This window comes from Oncorhynchus clarkii, chromosome 32 (assembly GCF_045791955.1).
Source record: "Oncorhynchus clarkii lewisi isolate Uvic-CL-2024 chromosome 32, UVic_Ocla_1.0, whole genome shotgun sequence".
Classification (NCBI taxonomy): domain Eukaryota; kingdom Metazoa; phylum Chordata; class Actinopteri; order Salmoniformes; family Salmonidae; genus Oncorhynchus; species Oncorhynchus clarkii.
Window position 1 is genome coordinate 33,218,451 of NC_092178.1, and position 18,684 is coordinate 33,237,134.

The 18,684-nt window shown below is 41.7% G+C and overlaps 1 protein-coding gene across 4 annotated transcripts in view; it reads right to left on the bottom strand.

Annotated features, from left to right (window-relative positions):
* LOC139391745 (chloride channel protein 1-like) overlaps nucleotides 1-18,684 on the bottom strand; it is a 37,511-nt gene that overhangs the window by 14,562 nt on the left and 4,265 nt on the right. For 3 of the 4 annotated variants that reach the window (XM_071139251.1, XM_071139252.1, XM_071139254.1), the window contains exons 2-10: nucleotides 8,253-8,568; nucleotides 7,848-7,979; nucleotides 4,651-4,779; nucleotides 4,116-4,249; nucleotides 3,933-4,010; nucleotides 3,626-3,704; nucleotides 3,231-3,356; nucleotides 2,922-3,006; nucleotides 2,457-2,558 (exon numbers count right to left, since the gene is read on the bottom strand). In XM_071139251.1, the coding sequence (XP_070995352.1) occupies nucleotides 2,457-2,558; nucleotides 2,922-3,006; nucleotides 3,231-3,356; nucleotides 3,626-3,704; nucleotides 3,933-4,010; nucleotides 4,116-4,249; nucleotides 4,651-4,779; nucleotides 7,848-7,979; nucleotides 8,253-8,568 (1,181 nt within the window). The remainder of the gene's footprint in view (nucleotides 1-2,456; nucleotides 2,559-2,921; nucleotides 3,007-3,230; nucleotides 3,357-3,625; nucleotides 3,705-3,932; nucleotides 4,011-4,115; nucleotides 4,250-4,650; nucleotides 4,780-7,847; nucleotides 7,980-8,252; nucleotides 8,569-18,684) is intronic. The other variant, XM_071139253.1, reaches the window with a different exon arrangement.

An 18,684-nucleotide genomic window follows, 5' to 3' on the forward strand; every position in this document is an offset into this window, starting at 1 on the left:
TCAACCCCTTTGTTTTGTCAAGCCTAAATAAATAAAGAAATTAAGTTGCATGGACTAATTCTCTGTGCAATAATGGTGTTTAACATAATTGTTTTATGACTACCTTATCTCTGTACCCCACACATACAAATGATCTGTAATGTCCCTTAGTCGAGCAATGAATTTCAAGCACAGATTCTACGACAAAGACCAGGGAGGTTTTACAATGCCTTGCAAAGAAGGACACCTATTGGAAGATAACAAAAAAAAACAGACATTGAGTATCCCCTTTGAGCATGGAGAAGTTATTATTTACACTTTGGATGGTGTATCAATACACCCAGTCACTACAAAGATACCGGTGGAGGCTCCTCAGAGGGGGAAGAGGAGGACCCTCCTCCTCAGTGAATTTCATAAAAACAAACATTTTAAAACATTTAAAAACGTTATCCTTTTTAGATAAAACTATGCTAAATTGAATCACACGCTGCTAAAACAAAACAGGGATAAACATACCTGAATTTGTCCAATAGAAAGTCATATTTGCAACTGTTGGACTAATGATTACACCCTATATCAGATAGATGCAGGCAAGAGTGGTAGGTGGTATTGACTGTGTCACTGTCTGTCCATGTGTCACTGTCTGTCCATGTGTCACTGTCTATCACCTCAAACTTCTCTCTCTCGACCTGTGTGCACTTACATTGTAAACTTTCATTCATAGGCTAGGTTGCAGCAACCTCATGATGGGTACAGGGAAAATTTGAGTATCATGTAGTAGCCTAAACCTATCACTGTTACATGGAACTGGGTGAATGGAATATGAATGGCAGTCATCCAATACGCTGTAATAGAAAACAAGGCCGTGCTCATGAGAAGAACATTTTTTTTTGTCCTCCCTCATCTTAAATGGCACTGACGGCCACTGAAAGATACAGGCGTCCTTCCTAACTCAATTGATGGAGAGGAAGGAAACCACTCAGGGACTTCACCATGAAGCCAAATGGGGATTTTAAACCAGTTACAGAGTTTAATGACTGTGATAGGAGAAAACTGAGGATGTATCAACAACATGGTAGTTACTCCACAATGCTAACCTAAATGACAGAGGGAATCGAAGGAAGACTGTATAGAATAGAAATATTGCAAAACATGCATCCTGTTTGCAATACGGCATCAAAGTAATACTGCAAAAAATGTGACCAAAAAATGCACTTTTTGTCCTAAATACAAAGCATTATGTATGGTGAAAATCCAACACAACACATCACTGAGTACCACTCTTCATATTTTCAAGCATGGTGGCGGCTGCATCATGTTATGGATATGCTTGTCATCAGCAAGGACTAGGGAGTTTTCTAGGATAAAAAGAAAAGGAATAGAGCTAAGCACAGGCAAAGTCCTAGAGGAAAACCTGCTTCGGTATGCTTTTTTTTTCCAAAAGACACTGGGAGACAAATCCTCCTTTCAGCAGGACAATAATCTAAAACACAAGGCTAAATGTACACTGGAGTTACTTACCAAGACGACATCAAATGTTCCTGAGTGGCCTAGTTACAGTGTGGACTTAAATTGGCTTGAAAATCTATGAACATGGATGTCTAGCACTGATCAACAACCAACTAGACCAGAGCTTGGAGTAAAAAATAAATAAATAATGGGCCAATATTGGACAATCCAGCTTTGCAAAGCTCTTAGAGACTTACCCAGAGAGACTATAATCGCTGCCAACGGTGATTCTAACATGTATTAACTGAGGGGGTTGAATACTTATCTAACCAAAGTGTTAGTGCTTTATTTTCTAAGCATTTTTCTTCCCCTTTGAGTAGTTTGTGTAGATGGTGACAAAAGAAAGACAATTAAATCAAGTTTAATCCCACTTTGCTACACAACAAAATGGCAAATAAGACACGGGGTGTGAATACTTTACGATGGCACTATATAATCCTCTAAATATAACTGCACCCTATGCCATAATACCCTCTTCACAAAGGTCCTGTTTCTCCTCCTATAAGAAAACTTCCCTCTTTCTCCCAGTAGGACAGGCCTAAGAACAAGCACCAATTTAACACTCTCAAAGCTGACAATATAATTACATCCTCCTGGTCTCTGTTGGTCTAATTCCAGTGCTCCCATCCATCATCTTCCCTACAGTGTAACTATGTTCAGCTCTGACAAAAGCAGCTGCACTGGTTGCTGCTAAATCATTCATTTCTATTGGAGCGAGAGTGTAACTAGTTTCTTTTTCAGAGACCGCTAATTGCTTATAGATGGATCGATCAATGTCTGGATGATGGTTTGATTGTCTGTTCTTGTAAAACGCATCAGTCGGCAACAAGAATTTGTTTGGAGAAAGACAATGGATGATTCTATTCTATTCCATTCTACTAAGCCCCTAGCCTGATCCTCCCCAATTCAGGTTTGCATTTTCCTCATGTGTCTCATCAAAATACATCACCCCCGTCCCTTTAACTCACTGTCTGGTGAGGAAGCGTGTCATGGCGTTGGGTTTCCTCATAAACAGCACCACCTGGCGGTTCAGCCAGACGAAGAAGGCCCCCAGGAAGCCGCAGGAGATCCTGCAGTGACAACCACCAGCACCTTTACCTCACTCACTCTCAAGGTTCAAATAAGAACAAGAGAAGGTACATTTTCTGAATAATATACAGTATGTGTGCCTGCTTCAGATGTAAGTTTAGTTGGTGTCGATCTAGCCTGTAATATCGTTTTTTCTAGATCTGCAATCTAGGAAGCTGAAGCAAGCACACTGGCAGGCAAAACCATACACGCCATCTCCGTTCTTAAAATAACTACCAATGTAAGAGCTTGATGGCACATGGAATGAGGTTAGGCATTCATGTTGGGTTACGACAACGAACTCCACACAGTGTGGTCACCGTGCCCTCACCACGCTCCTGGGGGCTCTCGACCCTTTCTCTCACCCGATGATGGCAAATGCAGGCAGCTCCTGGAGGTCAAAGGGGAAGTCCATGCGGAACTTGGTGCGGAAGAGAGCAGTGATGGTGACTGTGGAGGACGAAAAGACAGGGGATAATAGAGCGACAGAGAATCTTAGAACTTATACACGAACATTATACTATTTATCATGTATAGTTCCACAGAAATTCACATCCCTTCACTTTCTCCACATTTTGTTGTGTCACCGCCTGCATTTTAAACGGACTGAATATAGATTTCTTGTCACTGGCCCACACGCAATACCTCACCGTGCATGTGGTTCACGGACCCACCTGCGTCTTTGTTGAACACAGAGAGCACTCTGAATATGAAGGCACTGAAGGTGGCGGCGAAATAGCCTCTCCAGTAGTTCCTCACGGCAAAGTAAGTGGACGTCACCTCGATGCTGAACAGCACCCCTGGTGGCGCGGCAGGATCAAAGCAAGAGAGAGGTCAAATATCAGTCAGACGTCATATCAGACAATGTGGCACATAGTTCAACTCCAGATCGCATATTGCATTTTGAAGACTTGCCATGACGACCTGTCACAAATACACATAACTGAGGCCATTTCAACACCATGCCTATATTGATTGTCAGACACATGACAATTGCTTGAGCTGATTTTGTAGCTTGCTTTATAATAGATGGATGGAAGGTGAATTGAAAAGGAAAACAGTGTTGTACCTCCAAGAGGGGTACCGAAACAGCAACCCACCCCAACCGCACAGCCAACTGTAAGGATGTCTGTGTAGCAGTATGGGCTCTACTGACACACAGAGAGACGGTGACAGAGAGAGGGCAGCAGAGATGTAGAGAGGAAGGGACAGACAGACAGAGAGAGGGAAAGGGGCAAGGGGATCCCATACAAGTAGACAAGGAACCGAGGGAGGAAAAGAGAACCTCAATGGGAAAACATCTAAAAATATAATGCGAAGTGATCTGACAAAACGGTAATGTCCGTGTTCTCAATGTTGGTCAAGTAACTGCTCACCTGATGGACTCCTGAGAAGAACGTCATACACTTGCTCAGCACAGCAGCACAAATGCTGGCGATATGAACAAATGGGCCCTTGGGAAGAAAAAGTGGAAGACAAGGGGGCAGAAACAAGGAAACTTGTAGTGGCTTTTTAGATAGCTGTAATCAGGGAATCAGATGTGAGTGTGTGTAACCCACCTCTTTCCCTACTGGCATCCCACTGCCCAGACCTGCAGTCAGACCAATGACCTTGGCAGTAAAAGCCCTGACGGTCAGATACTCCTTCAACACTACCCCTCTGAGAATGGTCTTCAGCTCAGGAATACCAGAGCCTGAGAGAGAGAGCAAGAGAGAGAGCAGAGAGAGAGAGAGAGAGAGAGAGAGAGAGAGAGAGAGAGAGAGAGAGAGAGAGAGAGAAAGAGATAGCGAGACAGACAGACAGACAGACAGACAGACAGGGTGGGGAGGTGAAAAGAGGTCAGGGAAGAGGTAGAATTACAAAATTGTTGTTTTACAGGAAAACCAAATATATGTTTGTCTCAGAACGACAAGGAAAGGTCATAGCTCTAGATAGACAGTGAGGTCATCAGTGTGTGAGGACAGGGCTAGGTAGGTACACAAGCAGAGAGGGGAGAAGATCAATGGACAACGGACTGTGGGTAACAGGTCATTAGGGGTGGCGGGTGATGGGGAAAGTAAGCAGTAAGCATTGAGTGAGTGAGCGGGTACACACCGATGGCTTGTGGGGCGACCAGGTGGCAGAAGAAGGAGGCGAACATGATGAGCGCCATGGGATAGCTGACCCAAGCCAGGTACTGGAGCAGGACATTACCCCTCAGCTCCCAGTGAATCCACTTATACACTGACAGGGGGGAGTGAAATTGAGGGGAGGGGTGAAAGTGAGGCATGTGAAGGGATGTGAGAAAAAGCAGGAAGGTAGAGGAGCAGGTGAGCAAAACAGAAAGGGGAAGGAGGAAGGGCAATAGGGAGGAGGGGGAGGAGGAAATGAGGGGAAGACACAGAACAAGGGGTGAAGATGAGGGAAGAGGACGGAGGATAAGGTAAGGGGGGTGAGAAGAGAGGAGAAAGGGAAGTTGGTTATGACAGGGCAGACACTGACACAGACAGTTACAAAGAAAATACACTAAGATGCCCTATTTCTTGGATGAACTGTCAGTCCATCTGGACTGACAGATGTCCTTTCCCTTTGTAGATGTTTCTCTTGCCATTAGTAATATTCTGTGAGAGAGGCACTGACTTGCTTAGTTTCACCCGTGTTTCATCGAAATGTACACTGTAAAAAAAGATATTGAGATTCAGTCAAAATGACTAGTTTTATCTAGCCAAGTCAACTCAATTTGCTACATTTGTTGAGTTGACAAAATATTCAGTTTAAAATGTCAAAGCTTATCAAATCGAGTTAGCAAAAAACAATGTTTACTCAACTTAGAAATTCACAACCATGAAGTCAAATCAACTGAAGCAACAGACCCCTTGACCTTTTCCACATTTTGTTACGTTACAGCCTTATTCTAAAATGGATTAAATAGTTTCCCCCCCCCCCTCATCAATCTACACACAATAACCCATAATAAACAAAGCAAAAACAGGTGTTTAGAAATGTATACACATTTATAAAAAATAATAATAATGAAATATCACATTTACATAAATATTGAGACCCTTTACTCAGTACTTTGTTCAAGCACCTTTGGTAGCAATTACAGCCTTGAGTCGTCTTGGGTATGACGCTACAAGCTTGGCACACCTGTATTTGGGGAGTTTCTCCCATTATTCTCTGCAGATGCTCTCAAGCTCTGTCAAGTCTGATGCGGAGCGTCGCTGCACAGCTATTGTCAGGTCTCTCCAGAGATGTTCGATCAGGTTCAAGTCCGGGCTCTGGCTGGGCCACTCAAGGACACTCAGACACTTGTTCCGAAGCAATTCCTGGGTTGTCTTGGCTGTGCGCTTATTGTTGTTGTCCTTTCGGAAGGTAAATTGTTGCCCCAGTCTGAGGTCCTGAGCGCATATGCAGCAGCTTTCCATCAATGATCTCTCTGTACTTTGCTCCATTCATCTTTCCCTTGATCCTGACTAGTCTACCAGTCAGTGCCGCTGAAAAAACATCCCCACAGCATGATGCTGCCACCACCATGCTTCACCATAGGGATGGTGCCAGGATTCCTCTAGATGTGATGCTTAGCACAAAGACATCAATCTTGGACTCATCAGAACAGAGTATGTTGTTTCTCATGGTCTGAGAGTCCTTTAGGTGCCTTTTGGCAAACGACAATCGTGTGGTCATGTGCGTTTTACTGAGGAGTGGCTTCTGTCTGGCCACTGTACCACAAAGGCCTGATTGGTGTAGTGCTGCAGAGATGGTTGTCCTTCTGGAAGGTTCTCACATCTCCACAGAGGAACTCTGGAGCTCTGTCAGAGTGACCATCAGGTTCTTGGTTACCTCCCTGACCAAGGCCCTTCTCCCCCGATTGCTCAGTTTGGCTGGGCGGCCAGCTCTAGGAAGAGTCTTGGTGGTTCCAAACTTCTTCCATTTAAAATGATGGAAGCCACTGTGTTCTTGGTGATCTTCAATGCTGCAGAAATGTTTCGGTACCCTTCTCCGGATCTGTGTCTCAACACAACGAAACTGAACGGTCAATTCCTTCGACCTCATGGCTTGGTTTCTGCTCTGACATGCACTGTCAACTGTGGGACCTTATATAGACAGGTGTGTGCCTTTCCAAGTTATGTCTAATCAATTGAATTAAAGTTGTAGAAACATCTCAAGGATGATCAATGGTAACAGGATGCACCTGAGCTCAATTTCGAATCTCCTGGCAAAGGGTCTGAATATGTAAATAAGTTGTATCTGTTTTTTTTATTTTGTATAAATGTGCAAACATTTCTAATGCGTAATGTGTAATGCCGAGCTCATTACAATAATACCCAGCATGTTTTACAACCGTTAATTTTTATATTTAATATTTTTTTACATTTAGCAGACGCTTTTATCCAGAGCGACTTCAGTTGAAGGTAGATTAAAAAAAAAAAAGTAACAAGGTAAACGTTTCTGTCACTGTTGCTGAGAATTCCATTGCAGTTGAAGTGATCTGTTGATTTGTTGACATTACTCAGTACACTGAAAAACTCACATATGGTGAAGAGACAGATGGGAGGGTAATGTTCCTTACTGAAATCTCTATTATATAATTTCAAAGACTTAGTCAGTCATTTTCAAAGTAGTTGTTTCAACTGTATAGGAAGTTGACACAACTTTACATTTTAAGCCAGCCTGGTTGCAAATTTAAAACAACTTATACAACAAGTTATTAAATACTAATTTGTGAGTTCCAAATACTTTACTAGATTAAAGTAACATTAGAATAACTAAACTCCACACAAAATCCAGATTGGACTTGAAATCAAATTTTAAGGCAGCTTGGTAACAAACTTTTGTAAGCTATACAGTGTACAGATGTGTATCGTCCACGTATCAGAGAAAATTTACTTTGTGTTTATGAATAACATCACTGAGAGGTACCATATAACATTTGCACAGTAGCGGTCCAAGAACAGAGCTTTGAGGGATTCCACTGCACAAACTTCACTCAACCCCCTAATTTGGGTAATGACTATAAAAATAATTTATAATTTCAAGTATAACGTTTTGCAATGTTTGTTTTGCGAGATTCATTTTGCAAATCAGGTTACCGCTGAACTGTTTTGCAACACTTTTTGATAATCACTTAGCCTAACCCTCAACAATAAGCAACCAGGTGTCTTGTTAGATAACTAGTTATGCTGTAAAAGCATTCATGCAACTGTATGAATTGCCGGTTCAGTGGCTTGAATGCAAGCATTGTGAAAACATATCTCATCATCATAAAACAAGATGGTTTAGTGTGTGTTGCATTGTGGGTATTGTAGTACATTGTAGACTTTTGGCACTGGTGTAGTCCATGGTCCAGCTGACCAGCGCCATTGAGATGCCCAGCAGCACCAGAAAAATCCAGTCCTCTCCCAGCTTGGTGACCAGGAACCTCTGTACCCGTGCTACACAGTCTGAGCAAACAACATGACAGACGATAATTCACAATAAAGCTTCAACTACATGTATACTTTGCAACTATACAGTGTTTAAATGTCATCAATTCTAAAATCAGATTTGATTTTAATACAACAATAACCAGTTTTGGTCAATGTTCATGTTCAACTATTGATCACAAGCTAACAATTTTGAAAGTGCAACATTAACTCTGAGTATTAACTCTGAGTATTGTGGGGCAATAAAGACACTTTTAACATCTGCGACTTTAATGAGCACTGACTTCTCACCTCTGCACTTTGAGTAGGAGCGACGTTTCTTTATAGACAAAGGGTTGCCTTGCTCTGTAGCCATTTGTACATGTCCCACCTCGTCTGAGTGATGCCGACCCCTGTGCCTGCTGTGGTGCCCGTGTCCATGTGTGTGACCGTGGTGGTGGCCATGGTGGTGCCCGTGGTGATGGTGGCCACGGTGATGCTGTGGATGGTGGCCATGGTGATGGTGATGGTGATGGTGGTGGTGTTTCTTCCATTGTCTCTCTGTTAGAAGTCGGGTGGCCTCTCTCCGGCCAGACCCACCCGGGTGCTCACGGTATTCCCCATACAGCTGAAAGTGACAGGAGGAAGAGAGACTACAGAACATTACCCATATGTTCATGAACAAAGGACTAGAGTGAAGACCCGCCGAAAATGTAGTTCAGGTAAGGTTAGGATGATAACATTCTATTTTGGGAAAATAAAAAACAACAGTTTAAGATATTTTAATTTGCTCTGAATGTGTATATTTTAAAGAAAATATATATCATGCAGTATGTATACTATTATTATTACATACAGTATATGTGCACGTAACAGTTCATATTTCCTACATTGTAGATGTAAGGTTCTGCATTTATTTTCTTAGTCAACCTTGTGTTCTGTTTTGTTGTGTTCTTGAACGTAGCCTTGTTTCTTTGTGTTCTTGAACGTAGCCCTGTCTGTCATTTTTGTTCATTGATTTCACCTGTGTTAGTTACGCACCGCACCTGGTTTCATCAGCTCCTTATTTAATTTAGTTCATTCTGTTTGTGCCTTTGTGAGGTATTGTTTGTTTGACTCTACTTAGCCTTTTCCTAGCTTGTTTGTGAGAACCAGTTATAGACTTCAGTCCCAGTTTGGATTCACCTGCCTGTTTGCCTACCTGTGTATGACCATTGCCTGCCTGTGACCACAATTCCTGCCATCTGTGAGGGCGAAATAAACACCTGCCGCGCTCTGTGACTCTAGACCTTTTTCTCCCTGAGTATTCATAACAGTAGAATAATAGTGAAGACGTCAAAATTATGAAATAACACATGTGGAATTATGCAGTAACCAAAAAATTGTTAAAAAATCAAAACATATTATGCGTGTCTTGTGAATTTGTGGAATTTCTTTCCTTTTTAATCAGTTGTGTTGTGACAAGGTAGGGGTGGTATACAGAAACCCTATTTGGTAAAATACCAAGTCCATATTATGGCAGGAACAGCTCAAATAAGCAAAGCGAAACGTCAGTCCATCATTACTTTAAGACATGAAGGTCAGTCAATACGGAAACATTTCAAAAACGTTTCAAGTGCAGTTGCAAAAACCATCAAGGGCCATGATGAAACTGGCTCTCATGAGGACCGTCACAGGAATGGAAGACCCAGAGTTACCTCTGCTGCAGAGGATAAGTTCATTAGAGTTACCAGCCTCAGAAATGGCAGCCCAAATAAATGCTTCACAGAGAACAAGAGACACATCTCAACATCAACTATTCAGAGGAGACTGCGTGCATCAAGCCTTCATGGTCAAATTGCTGCAGAGAAACCACTTCTAAAGGACACCTATAAGAAGAGACTTGCTTGGGCCAAGAACCACGAGCAATGGACATTAGACTGGTGAAAATTTGTCCTTTGGTCTGATGAGTCCAAATTTGAGATTTTTGGTTCCAACCGCCGTGTCTTTGTGAGACACAGAGTAGGTGAACGAACAGGTGATCTCTGCATGTATGGTTCGCACCATGAAGCATGGAGGAGGAGGTGGGATGGTGTGGGGGTGCTTTGCTGGTGACACTGTCAGTGATCTATTTAGAATTCAAGGCACACTTAACCAGCATGGCTACCACAGCATTCTGCAGCGATACGTCATCCCATCTGGTTTGTGCTTAGTGGGAGTATCATTTGTTCTCCATCAGGACAATGACCCAACACACCTCCAGGCTGTGTAAGGGCTATTTGACCAAGAAGGAGGGTGATGAAGTGCTGCATCAGATGACTTGGCCTCCGCAATCACCCGACCTCAACCCAATTGGGAGGGTTTGGGATGAGTTGGACCGCAGAGTGAAGGAAAAGCAGCCAACAAATGCTCAGAATATGTGGGCACTCCAAGACCGTTGAGAAAATAATTATTTTGGTTGAGAGAATGCCAAGCATGTGCAAACCTGTCATCAAGTCAAACGGTGGCTACTTTGAAGAATCTAAAATCTAAAATCTATTTAGATTTTTTTTAAACACTTTTTTGCTTTCTACATGATTCCATATGTTATTTCATAGTTCTGATGTCTTCACTATTATTCTACAATGTGGAACATAGTAAAAATAAAGAAAAAACATTGAATTAGTAGGTGTGTCCAAACTTTTGACTTGGTACTTACTGTATGTTATGAAAATATATAAATATAATGTGAATGGTCATGTATCAAAGAAGAACTTAAAATAAATAAACATATGTTGATTGTTTCAGAATGTGGGAGAGTTCAAGTGTCATAATGTACAGTAAGCTCCAAAAGTACTGGGACAGTCCCACATGTTTTGTTGTTTTGGCTCTGTAGCCACAAATATCATACCCTCCAAGACATTATAACCTCAACACCATTACAATAGCAGGGGAGGTTAGCATTTTTCTTTGGGGGGGGGGGGGGGGGTATGATATTTATGCCTCTGTAATGTTTTCACTCATCATTATTCACGATTCATTCAAGATTATCCGTAATCATGGTAGCATCCATTTCTACTGTATTATTGATTGCATGTTTGTTTATTCCATGTGTAACTCTGTGTTGTTGTTTGTGTCGAACTGCTTTGCTTTATCTTGGCCAGGTCGCAGTTGCAAATGAGAACTTGTTTTCATCTAGCCTACCTGGTTAAAGAAATAAAGGTGAAATTTAAACAAATAAAAAAATACACAATGCAGAAGTGTTAAGAAACATACTCTATTCTTATTTACAGTAACATTGACTCCAAAATGATACAATAAATGATTTACCATTCATTTCTATTGGGCACAAAGTAATGGTAGCATCCACGTTAATCCAAAATGCTGGAGTACAGAGCCAAAACAAATCAAAAATTGTCACTGTCCCAATACTTTTGGATCTCACCGCATCCTGGCGGACGGGTCATACAGAAAGACAAAACTCCTCGACATGTTGACTTTAAATCTCGTAGAGAGGAAGCGTGGGTCTACATTTGGATGAATTCCCTCTGGACCGCATCCAGACATCTGGCAAAGAGATAACTCCACCTCGCAACTCTCTCACACACAGAAACATGGACATACTTTCATAAACACATACATGACACACTAAAATAATGTCCTATTGTCTAATACATCTAATACTACATTACTTGGCTTTTATCATAGTGTAATTACAATGCATGGAATGTATCTTTTTGAGTGATAGCTATTACGTTAGTTTCTGACGGGGGTGGGGGGAGCAGGTGGTTGGTAAGCTACTACACCAACCAAAGATCAAGCCAAGATTCAAGGTATTTGATCCTGTATCAGACAAGACCAGCAGTGGGTTGTGGGTAAGTATTTCACCCACTTTGTAATCATGACAGACACCTTTCACAATCAAACTGGAGAGGTGAGAAATGTAACATTCCAATTCTAAACGGAAGAAGACATATTCTAATTCACTTGCATAAACGGTCAATAAAGTCTACTAATGAATATGATAAAAAACTATCAAACAGCAGAAAATCTTGTAAGGAACATGTCAACGCCAATATTTTCCAAACTAACAGTTCAATGGTCTTCAAACCTACACTGTTATTGTTTCATTTGCATGATATTGTTTTAGTGGCTCAATTGATTTATTTTTATTTTTATTTCACCTTTATGTTACCAGGTAGGCCAGTTGAGAGCAAGTTCTCATTTACAACTGCGACCTGGCCAAGATAAAGCAAAGCAGTTTGACACAAACAACAACACATGGAATAAACAAACGTACAGTCAATAACACAATAGAAAAAAATCTATATACTGTGTGTGCAAATGAGGTAAGATCAGGGAGGTAAGGCAATAAATAGGCTGTAGTGGCGAAGTAATTACAATTTAGCAATTAAACACTGGAGTGATAGATGTGCAGAAGATGAATGTGCAAGTAGAGATACTGAGGTGCAAAGGAGCAAAAAAAAAAAAATAATAACAACAATATGGGGATGAGGTAGTTGGATGGGCTATTTACAGATGGGCTATGTACAGGTGCAATGATCTGTGAGCTACTCTGACAGCTGATGCTTAAAGTTAGCAAGGGAGATATGAGTCTCCAGCTTCAGTGATTTTTTGCAATTCGTTCCAGTCATTGGCAACAGAGAACTGGAAGGAAAGGAGGCCAAAGGAGGAATAGGCTTTGGGGGTGACTAGTAAAATATACCTGCTGGAGCGCGTGCTACGGGTGGGTGCTGCTATGGTGACTAGTGCGCTGAGATAAGGCGGGGCTTTACCTAGCAAAGACTTATATATGACCTGGAGCCAGTGGGTTTGGTGACGAATATGAGGCGAGGGCCAGTCAACGAGAGCATATAGGTCGCAGTGGTGGGTAGTATATGGGGCTTTGGTGACAAAACGGATGGCAATGTGATAGACTGCATCCAATTTGCTGAGTAGAGTGTTGGAGGCTATTTTGTAAACAACATCGCCGAAGTCAAGGATTGGTAGGATAGTCAATTTTACGAGGGTATGTTTGGCAGCATGAGTGAAGGATGCTTTGTTGCGAAATAAGAAGCCGATTCTAGATTTCATTTTGGATTGGAGATGCCTAATGTGAGTCTGGACGGAGATGTTACAGTCTAACCAGACACCTAGGTATTTGTAATTATCCACATATTCTAAGTCAGAACCGTCAAGAGTAGTGATGCTGGACGGGCGGGCAGGTGCGGGCAGCGATCGGTTGAAGAGCATGCATTTAGTTTTACTTGCATGTAAGAGCAGTTGGAGGCCACGGAAGGAGGGTTGTATGGCATTGAAGCTCGTCTGGAGGTTAGTTAACACAGTGTCCAAAGAAGGGCCAGAAGTATACAGAATGGTGTCATCTACGTAGAGGTGGATGAGAGAATCACCAGTAGCAAGAGCGACATCATTGATGTATACAGAGAAAAGAGTCGCCCCGAGAATTGAACCCTGTGTCACCCCCATAGAGACTGCCAGACGTCCGGAAAACAGGCTCTCCGATTTGACACACTGAACTCTGTCTGAGAAGTAGTTGGTGAACCAGGCGAGGCAGTCATTTGAGAAACCAAGGCTGTTGAGTCTGTCGATAAGAATGTGGTGATTGACAAAGTCGAAAGCCTTGGGCAGGTCGATGAATACGGCTGGACAGTATTGTCTTTTATCGATGGCGGTTATGATATCATTTAGGACCTTGAGCGTGGCTGAGGTGCACCCATGACCAGCTCGGAAACCAGATTGCATAGTGGAGAAGGTACGGTGGGATTCGAAATGGTCGGTGATCTGTTTGTTAACTAGGCTTTCGAAGACCTTAGAAAGGCAGGGTAGGATAGATATATGTCTGTTACAGTTTGGGTCTAGAGCGTCTCCCTCTTTGAAGAGGGGGATGACCATGTTAGTTTTCCAATCTTTGGGGATCTCAGACGATATGAAATAGAGGTTGAACAGGCTAGTAATGGGGGTTGCAACAATTGCAATACATAACCCTCATCATCAATTTAAACAGATTAACCTTTATCTATGTACATACTGATGGAATTACATAATGACGTTTCAGACCTGAATAATGTCAAAATCAGTGGTGTAAAGTACTTAAGTAAAAATACTTTAAAGTACTACTTAAGTAGTCTCTTGGGGTATATGTACTTTACTTTACTATTTATATTTTTCCTATTCCTAAAGAAACATTAATACTATTTACTCCATACGTTTTCCCTGACGACCAAAAGCATTATTTACATTCTGAATGCTTAGCAGAACAGGAAAATTGTGAAATTCACGCACTTATTGTAACAATGTGCACTGAGAGTCAGGAAGCAAGTTCAGGGAGTGAGTGTTTTAATACATAAACACAACATAATACAAAATAAGAGACACGAACAACGAACAGACATGACACAGGAACAGAAGCAATAACGCCTGGGGAAGGAACCAAAGGGAGTGACTAATATAGGGAAGGTAATCCGGGAGGTGATGGAGTCCAGGTGAGTCTGATGACACGCAGGTGCGCCATAACGAGCAGCCTGGTGACCTAGAGGTCGGAGAGGGAGCACACGTGACACTCATCAAGAGAACATGTGGTCAGATGGATCTTTTGTAAATAAAGTCTGGGTGTTGGAGTGTGCCCCCGCCTATCCATGCATTTTAAAAAGAACATGGAGCCATCTGCTTTGCTTAATATAAGGAATTTGAAATGATTTATACTTTTACTTCTACTTTTGATACTTAAGTATATTTTAGCAATTACATTTACTTTTGATACATAAGTATATTTAAAAACAAATACTTTTAGACTTTTACTCAAGTAGTATTTTACTGGGTGACTTTCACTTTTACTTGAGTAACTTTCTATTAAGGTATCTATACTTTTACTCAAGTATGACAATTGGTTACTTTTTCCACCACTGGTCATAATACAGTTCAGGTAATGTGAGGTTCCATGTAAAACACAAATAACCGAATGATTCATGTTTGCTTATTACCAAGACACTATGTGCAGCCTCCATTGTTGTAGTATACATGTTTGTCCTTTAAAGCAATTCTTATACACAACATTGCCAAAAGTAGGTGGACACCTGCTCATCAAACATCTCAATCCAAAATCATGGTCATTAATATGGAGTTGGTCCCCCCTTTGCTCCACTCTTCTGGGAAAGCTTTCCACTAGACATTGGAACATTGCTGCGGGGACTTGCTTCCATTCAGCAACAAGAGCATTATTGAGGTCTGGAACTGATGTTGGGTGATTAGGCCTGGCTCGCATTCGGCGTTCCAATTCATCCCAAAGGTGTTCGATGGGGTTGAGGTCAGGGCTCTGTGCAGGCCAGTCTAGTTATTCCACACCGATCTTGACAAACCATTTCTGTATGGACCTCGCTTTGTGCACGGGGGCATTGTCAATCTGAAACAGGAAAGGGCCTTCCCCAAACTGTTGCCACAAAGTTGAAAGCACAGAATCGTCTAGAATGTCATTGTAAGCTGTAGCGTTAATATTTCCTTTCACTGGAACTAAGGGGCCTAGCCCGAACCATGAAAAACAGCCACAGACCATTATTGCTCCTCCACCAAACTTTACAGTTGGCAGTATGCATTCGGGCAGGTAGCGTTCTCCTGGCATCCACCAATCCCAGATTAGTTTGTTGGATTATCAGATGGTGATGCCTGATTCATCACTCCAGAGAATGTGTTCTTAAGCTTGTGCAAAGATCCTGATGAACAGTTCTTGTGCTGATGTTGCTTCCAGAGGCAGTTAGGAAATCGGTAGTGAGGGTTGCAACAGAGAAAATAGGATTTTTACACGCTACAGCACTTGGTGGTCCCGTTCTGTGAGCTTGTGTGGCTTCCGCTTCGCTGCTGAGCCGTTGTTGCTCCTAGACCTTTCCACTTCACAACAACAGCACGTACAGTTGACCGGGGCAGCTCTAGCAGGGCATTTGATGAACTGACTTGTTGGAAAGGTGGCATTCTATGACGGTGCCACGTTGAAAGTCACTGAGCTCGTCAGTGTGGGCCATTCTACTGACAATGTTTGTCTACGGAGATTGAATGGCTGTGTGATCGATTATACACACCTGTCAGCAACGGGTGTGTCTGAAATATCCGAATACACTCATTTGAAGGGGTGTCCATACTTTTGGCCATGTAGTGTATCTGTTCCACAAAGTGAAGGTCTACATTGCAACTCCATGCTATGGCCTTTTCTCAGTTGGATTTTGAAAAAGGTCTCCTCAAACCACTCATCGGTTTCCAGGCCACGGAGTAGAGAAGACGGAGGAGAGAGGGTGGAGGATGGACTTTTGCCAAAATTAGAAAAGGCTCATGACACAGTGGATAGGGCATGTTGACACAAAACATCCTCCTGAAATCAGACACAGATCAATGGCAATGGGGTGCTGGGCTGCTTGAGACAATATGCAATATCGAGTAGAACCCATACATCCATACACATACTGTACCTTTGTTTAGTGAACATTTTTATCTGAAAAGCGGATCTTTCTCACGTAATTTACCATGGTACGCCACAAGCACATAGACATCATACATCAGACATCATTGAATTAGTGAAACAAAATCTTTTGTGGGAATCCAACAATCTGTTGTGTGGAATCTGAAAAGCATCTAATGTATACTATGAGCGCTCAGATACAAACAACATCTGCATAGTGCAGTTGATTGCTGGTCAACATTGCGACAAATAGTGACAAGTGGTGCCTAGCATTGACGCTTTGGGCCGGCCTTTCAATAACCTTTCAACACCTCTTAATTTAGTGTACAAGTACAGGTCTGTCTCTGTGGGTCCTAGAAAGAGTGCTGTACGTCAGTCATGGTCATACACACAGAAATGTATAGCAAATAAATCACCAACGAAACTGAGCTGCACACTCGACATGACTTCCATTGGACCAGACCTATCACCGTCAGGCTTACCATGGGGTGCCTTGACAAAGTATCAGACTGTATTATACCTGTATCAGGTCCAACAAACCTCTTACTATAACAATATGCTGGGGAAGTTGTATCATTTCAAAAATAGGTCCTAAGGGGTTATAATTAGGAATTAAACAAGACAGAATATATGGGGATGTCTTTAAAAAAATATACACTATAGTATACATTGGTATTAATACTATAGTATTCACTGTAGTGTTTTTGCTGACTCTACTGTAGTATTCACTGTAGTATACTGTATTATTTATAGTTAACTATAGTATAAATGCTGTAGTGAAAGAAAACTGTAGTATATACTATAGTAATTAATGTAGTGTTTTTGCGGATTGTAGTACACTGTAGTATTTACTGTAGTGTTTTTGTGGACATTACTGTAGTATTTACTATGTTTTATTGTCTTTGACATAGAAGTGGAGGCTTTCTCTTTGAGGAAACCTACTGGAGAAATACAAAAAGAGTCCTTTTTCCATAACCTGTAGGTAGGTAGGACTGGGGACTGAACTGATAGTTCAGAGCTTCTACTCTTTTCTATAACCTGTAGGTAGGTAGGACTGGGGACTGAACTGATAGTTCAGAGCTTCTACTCTTTTCTATAACCTGTAGGTAGGTAGGACTGGGGACTGAACTGATAGTTCAGAGCTTCTACTCTTTTCTATAACCTGTAGGTAGGTAGGACTGGGGACTGAACTGATAGTTCAGAGCTTCTACTCTTTTCTATAACCTGTAGGTAGGTAGGACTGGGGACTGAACTGATAGTTCAGAGCTTCTACTCTTTTCTATAACCTGTAGGTAGGTAGGACTGGGGACTGAACTGATAGTTCAGAGCTTCTACTCTTTTCTATAACCTGTAGGTAGGTAGGACTGGGGACTGAACTGATAGTTCAGAGCTTCTACTCTTTTCTATAACCTGTAGGTAGGTAGGACTGGGGACTGAACTGATAGTTCAGAGCTTCTACTCTTTTCTATAACCTGTAGGTAGGTAGGACTGGGGACTGAACTGATAGTTCAGAGCTTCTACTCTTTTCTATAACCTGTAGGGAACACAATAGTATGGTCTATACTTGGCATGTAGGTTTCTCATTTATGGGTGGCACAAACTGCGATATGGGGGAGGGGAATGGACAGAGTATTTACAATTTAAATACTGTACTATTTACTATAGTTAAACAAGTGTGGTATTTTTGCAGAAATAGTATTTACAGTGTTTTTGCGGATAATAATGTAGTATTTACTATAGTATTCTACAGTTTTCTACAACATCTATAGTAAGCATTACACGACCAAAGGAAATTACAGTGTGTAATGTAGTATTCTACAGTATACTACAAAATGCTACAGCAAGCACTACACAATCGAGGGATACTACAGTGTGTAGTATAGTATTCTACAGTTTACTACATAATTCTATATAGTAAGTACTGTAAACGGTAAACGGTAGTATTTGTCATGCGGGAACTTTCCCAGCTGCCGTCTGCGGATTCTGTGGACAGGATTTAGTAACAATGAATATTTTATAAAGGTGTGCTGTAGGATTTGAATGACTGAATTCAACACAGGTGTCAGTAGCAGACTTACGGATATTATGTGTACACAAAATCCATTTGGCTGTAGTCATGGATTTACTGGGAAATACTAGCCTCCAGAAAAGGAGTCAGAAATACTTTCAGTCCCCTGAAGTGCAGCAGTAAAGCCTTGGTTATGCCACTTGTTATACTATACCAAGGAAGAAGAAACCGCTCTCAACCGACTCACCCCTGGAAAATAGTGCAAGGTGGGGTTAGCCGTAACCCCACCTGCAATTGAGTGACGATCCTCTACA